Source organism: Lupinus angustifolius, chromosome LG20, assembly GCF_001865875.1.
Source record: "Lupinus angustifolius cultivar Tanjil chromosome LG20, LupAngTanjil_v1.0, whole genome shotgun sequence".
Classification (NCBI taxonomy): domain Eukaryota; kingdom Viridiplantae; phylum Streptophyta; class Magnoliopsida; order Fabales; family Fabaceae; genus Lupinus; species Lupinus angustifolius.
This window is the reverse complement of record NC_032028.1, coordinates 5437249-5446033: the sequence shown is the minus strand read 5'-3', so window position 1 is coordinate 5446033 and position 8785 is coordinate 5437249. Positions and strand designations below refer to the sequence as shown.

The window sequence follows — 8785 nt, the reverse complement described above, 5'->3', positions numbered from 1 at the left end:
TTGGGAGAAGAATGGTTATTATACGTGCATGGGGACATGCAGTGAGTGGACACGTGATAAGTGGAGAGACAAATATGGTGGGTTTGTGAATAACACTGGCTATAAATTAGGGCTTGCTGTTATGCCTCCACCGTTGGTTTTTTATTTTTGAAGTTCTTTGAGAAGATGAAGACAAGTGCTTTACCCATGACTTAGTCCAATTATCTTTATTATTGTCCATTCTTTTTTCTTATGGTCTTTTGATATTCATTTTAGCACAAATCATTAAACGTAATCACGTGTTGTTTTTCCTTTCTAGATAACCAGTTACCTAGGAACACTATGTACAATAAAAGTTTTCTTATACGATATTTAAAGCAGATAGATTCTTACGGAGATCTGAATTTCAAACTCCTGGTTAAGTTAGAATAACTGTATCACAAATTAATTTATGTGGATAGTATTTTTGGAAGACATCTGTTTACACCAAAAATTAAATTATATCAGTTACATTTAATTTCAGTTACTCATTTTCTAAAATCCAACGGACCATGAATAAAATAAATGATGAGAGAAAAAGATAAATCTTAAGTAACTTTTAAATTTCACACATCTGGTCCATTGGATTTAAGAAAATAAATAAATGAGATTGAGTATAACTAGTGTAACTGAACTTGAGTGTAAACGGATACAGTAGTCAGAATAGCAAAACAATAGTGCTTAAAATTGTCATTTAACAGCGTTTTTTTGGGCACTTTCTATGTGAGTGCAATAGTACATAAGGTTATATTCAACAACATTTTTTGAAGTGTCGTCGGAAGTAGACATTTAACAGCGTTCAATGAGGCAAACACGGTTAAATGTCTACTTTCTAAATAAGTCAATATATCTCTCAGACATTCTATCAAACACATGACAAGCATGTCCAACTCTACCACATTTACAATAGATTTGTTAAATCACCAACGACTCTAGCTACATTCAACTTAACAGATTCTAATATTATAAAATAACATATTTGTAATGAGATCTTACACAAATTGTTCATTCTTTCTCCTTCAATGTGCAAGTTCTTACAAAGTGTTCATGTGTTGCTCAATGATCAATGCAAGCTACAAATACAAATAAAAATATTATCTCTAAACAAATTGCAAAAGTTATGAAAAAAATACAAAATTAGCAACAATTAAGACAAAACATTTACCATTATAATCAAACATTGTGTTAAACCAGTGAACCATAGCAAAAAATCTAGAACAATATAGTTACATAACTTCACAACAAATAAAGACTTATTATTTATGGTGTAAATGCAAACATCAATACTGCATTAAAAAGAAATAAACGAGTTAAAATAAGATAACGATTTACTTTATACGTGAGGAGAAAAACCAAAAACCGATAACTTGTTTGAAGAGAAATTAAAAAGAAAAGAGAAAAAAATGTAACTCATGGAGAAGAAGAAAGTGAGAGAAATAATAAACTGATTGATTTGTGTATTATTGTAGGTAAGGTTTTGTTTTTGAATTTGAAAAGATTTCTGCTCACAAATAAAAAAGCGTTCAACATAGCGCTTATTGAAGAAGTGGTGTTAAATATATGAATGTATGATTTTTAACGGCGTTTGCTTAAATAAACATTGTTAAAGATAAGACATTTAACAATGCTTATTCAAAAAATGTTGTTAAATATATGAAGTATGATCTTTAACAACACTTCTTCAATAAGTGTAACAACACTCGCGTAAATAAGTGTTATTAAAGATAACACATTTAACCGTGTTTATTGAAGAAGTGTTGTTAAATATATGAAGTATGATCTTTAACAGTGCTTTCTTCAATAAGCGCTATTAAATATAACACCTTTAACAATGTTTTCTTCGATGAACGTTGTTAATTTTCTTCCGCCTTATATTTAACAGCATTCAACACATGAGCGTTATTGAATGAACGTTGTTAAATACCAATTCTGGCGTAATGATAGTTCTAATATGTTAGAGTAATAAGTCAGGAACTTAAATCATATATATAAACCACTAAGATATAATCATTTCTTTATAATTTTGATCATTTAAATAAGATTCACTGATATATAATAATTGTTCTCATTTTTAATAATAATTATCGTCCTCTGAGTCAATTATTTTACCTCTATATTAAATATATATAATATAATATGATGAGAGATTCGTTTAAACTCAATTTAAGTTACATTAGTTACACTCAGTATTAATGATTCATTTTCTTCGATCTAATAAATTAAATAAGTGAGGACAATAAATGATATATATATATATATATATATATGAGGTTTGCTAACATGAATAACCTCTATTTTTAGTTAGGAGCATGTTAGTTTTGCTTTGAAGAGATATCTCTCTAATAAAAGGGGATATTTTTGTCCAACTTTAATGATATTATTTACTAATATGCTCCTAATATCTTATCTTAGTAATTGAATAATATCAAAGGCTGAGATAGATTAAACACACAATTTGAAAAGTAAGGTGCACTTTATTTTCTTTTAATCTAACATTACAAAATAAAAACAAATCGACAGCTTACGTTCCTCTGGTTCAAGGACTTCGCTGCGTGGTTCATGCCCCTTTCCACACTTTAAGCACGAATGGTTGTTGCTCATGATGCAATGCATGGTTCATGCCCATTTCCACACTATAAGTACAAATGGGTGTTGTTCATGATTTCCTTTCAATATAAAGATTTATACATAATCAATACATAATTCTTCTTCTTTTTTTTGGCAAAAATAGAAATTTTATTAAAAAAATACTGAAGATACTAGAAAACTACAAATGACATAATCGAAGAAAAACAAAAAAAAAGATTGGGAAGTATTCTTAAGACAATCCAGCAGATTTACAAGGCAGTCACCGTAAATCGATGGTTTTTTATGAGATTTTCCATTTATCCAAAGTCATGTCTTCACCTTTGTAGACTCAACAATATCCTTAATAGAAGTATGATGGGAGTTGAAAATGGTATTGCTTTTGGTAATCTAAATAGTCCACATGGTTGCCAGCCAGATAGTGTTCCAATATTTGCAATAGTTTGCTATGATTGGTAATTAAACTCATTTGCATGAAAAAGTGGTTAGATATGTTATGTGAAATGACAACATTGAACAGGTGCCAATGGTAAACTGATTGACACACCGAATAATTGAACCTACAATAAGAAAAAAGATTATGTGAGAATTCCTGATAAGCATCGAAAAATTTGCATAAGGGACCATCACCATGAAGGAAGGTGATCCCTCTCCTCAACAAGGCATCCATTGTTGGCACTCTATCTTGGAAAAGACACCAAGCAAAGGCAACAACCTTCAAATGAGTTTTAGAGTCCCAAAGAATGTGAAAGAGACAATTATCCTCTGTCGAACAGGGAGTGCACTTGTTACGGAGTGGATAGGCGGCAGACTTAAGAGAGTAATGATTGGATTTGTCATGGGACCACTCCCAAAAGTCTGTGATGTTAAGCTGGATGACACACTTCTGAATGTCATGAGAATGGTCAGTATAACATTCACTACTCATTTATATTAATTTTTTTGATGAGTCAATGATGATTGAAAATGAATAGTATATAATGAATTGACAATGTAGAAAACTCTTATCAGTATATACATTTTTTCTCTTATTTTTTATCTTTCTTTACTCATATATACATATATATACATATTTCAATTTTGTCCCGGTTGTTCCTTAGAGGAATAGTAAAGAAATCTGATATGAAAGACAAATGTTTTTACTTCGCAAATTACTTATAATAGGGCCAAATATGTTCTTAGGTCCCAGAGTTGATGGACTAGGAGCCCTAACATTACTCTTCTCATAAATACAACATCTACAAACCATCACTAATCGAAAATTACTCTACCGTCCTCTTAGCATGCACTAGGCCTAGAAGCGAATAGGCTTTATGAAACAAAGTTTAGTGCAAAATACATATTGCTACAATTCCGGTGTTCAAATGGAGAATAATCCATAAAAAATTGAAAATTGGTCCAGAAAACCCAAATCACAAAAATGATCAAGTTTATTCGGATAGACTTTTGTTCCAATTTTAGGAGATTTTAATTTTTAGTTTGATTAGACTTATAATTGACAATCTAACATTTATATTTATTTATTCATATATTCTGATGAATATATTATTATTTATTAGTTAATATTTCCTAGTTAGAATTTTGTTTGTGTGCTATTGGTGTTGCTATTTTTATTTTTGTTGTTGTTTTTTATTTTTTGATATTTTTATTTTTGCTATAATGAATGTTATTAATGTTTAATGAAAAGTTGAGATGATATTTGACTTGGAGTCTTTCAGTAGACTTATCAATATTTATTGTTTTTTAAATGAACTTGGTATCATAAAAGTGTACTAAACTTGTTAATTTGAAATAAGTATATTTTTACCCACGGGCGTTGGTTCAAGTGGTACATATTTGATTCATTCAAAGCAATGTCTTGGGTTCGAGTCTTGTGGATGGAAAAATTGTCCGCTGGGAGTAGGGGTGGCAATATGGGCTTGGCCCGACGGGCCAGCCCGTTCGGATGGCTATTTTTAGCGGGTCAGGCTGAAGATTTTAGCCCAAAAACTCATATTCAGCCCGTTTTAGTAGCCTGTTTTTTAGACGGGTCGGGCCGGGCTGGCCCGACGGGCCATTGTTAAAAAATAAAAAAAAACTAAAGTGTGTGACACTGTGCTGTGCGAGGGGCGTGACAACTGCTTTCTTCTTTAGAATTTACAAGTTTTAAGCTAAGATGTTATGTTATTATTGTAATATTGTAGACTTATGTTTGTGATTTTTTGTTTTAAAAGACATCTATCAAGTTTGTTGATTATTTTTTGTCTAAAAGTTTTAATTATGTACATTTTGGAGGGAAAACGGGCCAGCCCGTCAGCCTGCCAGCCCTGCAAAATATGGGTCGGGCTGGCATTTTGAGCCATTTTAACAATACGGGCCGGGCTGGCCCACATTGTCACCTCTAGCTGGGAGAGTTAGCCCCACATACCTATGGATGTTTTCGGCTCGGATAGGATTGCATCTAGTGCGAGGATACCTATAAGAATTCAAAAGAAAAAATAAGTATATTTTTTATGTGAACTTGACACTTTAAAAAGTATATGAGACTTGTTATTTTTTATTACAAAATCAAACCAAACCCAAAATCAAGCATTTTAATATAAGTGAATCAAATCGATCTCAGCCACATTCTATTTATAGATTCATATCAAAATTTTGACTTTTGATCAGTTTGGTATGAGTATCCTCTCATTTATCGTTAAGGACCTAATCGTTTTTTAAATACATGATTGTCGTATCTACGATTATCCCTCACAAAAATCAAATAATTTATCTTTTAGTGCTTATCTAGAAATACATGTTCGATATGAACTACTCTTTTTTTTTGAACTAATAATCTCTTTTGAGTGCGTGATTGTGTGGCCCAATAAGTGTTAATCTCAAAAGTCAAATTATTAACATTTTGGTCATCCTGAAATCTAACAGAATTACACTACTAGATCAACAACTTGTTGGTAATATAAATGCTCATAAGAATTAAATATTTTATCTTTGGGGCACACACATATATATATATTAAAAGTAAGTCATACCGCCTATCAGAGGCCTATTACCTGACCTATAATAGGCTAGGATAGACCAGACTTTTTCGTAAACAGGTCAGACTTAGGTTTTTTAAAAAACCTATTTACTTTAACAGGTCAGACTTTAGGCTATCAAAAAGACCTATTAAGCCTAATAGGTCGATCTATTTAGTTATATTATGCAATATATTTATATTTATATGATTTTAATATAAGTAATATTATTATATATATATATGTGTATGTGTGTGATTATAATATAAAAATATATACAAAAATATAATTTAATCAATATTATATAGTATAGTAGACCTTTAAACAGACTGACAAACTAGACTAGGCTTTCAAACATGTCAGACTTAGACTTTAATTTTTTTTTTAAACAGACTAACATGTCAGACCCAGACTCCTATAAACTATATAGCCTGGACCTGTTTAAGGCAAATTCTGATTTAACCTATTTTCACCCTTACTTATACCATTATCTCAATCTCTTACTTCTATTTAAATATAAATTTTTCATAAAAAGAGAAGGAAGAGTCACAATCTACGTGCTATTCCCGTTTCACTCAGGTAGCGTAGTACAATTCAGCTTCAACGCCAAAAGTGGGAATTCCTTGCTCTCCACTCCAAATTTTCAATTCTCTTTCTTCCCTTAACCTAATCAATCCCATTTCCTTACAAGTTACAATTTCCATGGCGCCAAAACGAAAGGTCCATTTCAACCATCTTCTCTCACTCTTCATCAACCAAAATCATCACTCACTTTGTTTTCTAATTTTGCAGATGGGCACTCGAATGGACGCAGCATTAGACAGCATGCTCCCTTACGGTTTTCCAAAGAAACTCGTTCGTCAAACCGTTAATCACCTTCTCAAAGTGATTTTTCTTTTCCTTTGTATAATTCTAATTCCATGCATTATTATGCTTCTAATCAATTATTATTATTATTAATGATCGGTTCATTTTCATTTCTGTGTTTAGGTTTACGGTGGCTCCGATGGTTGGGTTTTTATTGAAGATTCAGCTTACTCTCTTCTCATTGAAACCCTTCTTGAGAAACAACAAGAAGAAGAAGAAGGAGAAGAAGGAACCACTGCTGAAGCTGGACACAATGTAATTTTTCATTTTCTTTGTTGAATTGATTAATTGATTAATTACATTTTGTTTATGTTCCTTAATGTCAATTAAATGTGGCTCGTACTTTCTGCTCATTAATTTCAAATCTGCCAAATTAATGCTTTGTTGCATTGCTCTGTTGCTTATCTTCCAAGTAACTACTAATTTGTATGAATGAGAAGTTCCCGATTATGCATTAGTAATAACTGATAAGTGATGATATAATTTTTTTGTCTGATTTATCGCACTCCCCTTCCATTTATGATTTATCACACTCTGCCTCTCAGTCTTAGAAATTAAAATATACATTTTATTCACCCTGTCTAAAACTTCATTCTTACCCAATGTATGTAACACCTCGAGCTTTCCTTAGTAAAGCTACAATATTTTCTTACCCCATTGCTTGTACAAGTAAAATTGACACTCGGGTGACAACCACACTCAAATTTGCTTGCTTTGTGTCAACTCTATCTTAGAATGTGAAATATATTGACACCTACATTTGCATCAATCTTCAGCGTCTATAAAGGTGTCCTGTTTCAGGTGTTCATAGAAGTTTTCCTTTCTTTTTCGTTTTTTGTCGCAAAACTTCCTTGGTTCTTAGCATAAGATGCTTCTTGGTATTTTCTTATACTTGGTAGTTCTGTTCTACACTGCACCCAGTGATTGTTCTAAGATATAAACTACAGGTATTGTTGCTGTAACAAGGACCATAACCCTCCTTTTTGTGATACTTTCAATTGTGTCTCCTGTTTAACCTCCATTCTTTAAACTCTGGCTATCATGTCTTCCCAAATTCAACATTCTGTTTCAAGATGATATTATTACTCTTTCTTGGAGTGTATAATGAATTTTTGGTAGTTCTTTCAATACTGCCTTGGATTATGTGATTCATTTACCTTCCCCTAATGGTTAAAATATTATCTCTGGATACACAACATGCAGACAAAGCCCTTTTGTTGTGCTATTATTATATACTATTGAATTCCTCGTGCTGATTCCTTCCTTGTAATACCAAACTTTACATTATAAACTTTAAACTATTCCATATTTCTGTCTTTAATAGTTTGATTAGCTTCAAGTAGTGGGCCGGGCCGGATCATGGGTTAGAATTTCTTGAGTTTTATATAATATTTTTAACTTTTCAATAATATTTGCAAGGCTGTGTAATAAAATTTCCCAAACTTTTGGAAAGTGGATAGCTTGTCTATAAAGTTTACAATAGAGTAATTATATCTGCACACTCCTAAACAAAATTAATTATGTTCACTTTTGTGATCATGTATTGTTTTCTACGAAGGTTGATATGGAGGATAACCCAGCAGATGGTCACAGTGAGGCACCACCCACAGGTTCCTCAAATGGAACCCTGATTCCTTGCTCTAACTTGGAAACTTTTGTTGATTCATCATTAAGTAATCAAGCCATTGAGACTGTGTCAGCAACCAGTGAAACTTGTATTCAACTTCCCATCAAACCTCTTGACACTCTATCTCCAGCCAGTGAAACTAGTAAACAATCTCCCATCAAGGCTGTGAACCCTGCATCAGCAACCTGTGGAACTGGTACCAAATTAAGTTCTAGTCCTTCAATAACTTCAATTAAATTTGAAACAAAAGTTGATTGCATAATTAAACATATCTGTAAGTGATTATCTTGTGTACACTATTGCTTTGCAGATTGTAAGCCAAATGAAACTTTTGCTATGGATGAAATTCATGGAACCCCTCTTGCATGCTCTTCTCTTCAGACAAAGCTTCCACAACCTGCTGAGAGACTTTGTCACCAAAGGCGCAGACCTTGCTTTGGCTGGATTTCTGATGATGAAGAGGATGAGGAGCCAATAGAACTGCCTCCAGCTCCATTGTGTCTAAAGTCTAAACTAAAGTATTAGGACTTATGATAATTACTGATGGGGTCTATTAGGGTGTAGGGTATCATTGTTCTACATGTATGAGTGTAAGTAGTAACTCTCAGATTAGCTCCAAAGGTTTGTAAATGTATTTCTTAAAATGCTATATATACTTATAGGCTTATGAGGGCCAATTTACATATGTAGT

General features: G+C 32.3%; 1 protein-coding gene across 1 annotated transcript; it reads left to right on the top strand.

Moving 5' to 3' along the window:
• LOC109335744 lies at window positions 6163–8785 on the top strand. Its single transcript, XM_019571911.1, has 5 exons — window positions 6163–6320; window positions 6393–6485; window positions 6591–6722; window positions 8026–8290; window positions 8405–8785. The coding sequence occupies exons 1-5, from the start codon at window positions 6303–6305 to the stop codon at window positions 8617–8619; spliced, it is 723 nt and encodes a 240-aa protein (XP_019427456.1). The 5' UTR covers window positions 6163–6302; the 3' UTR covers window positions 8620–8785.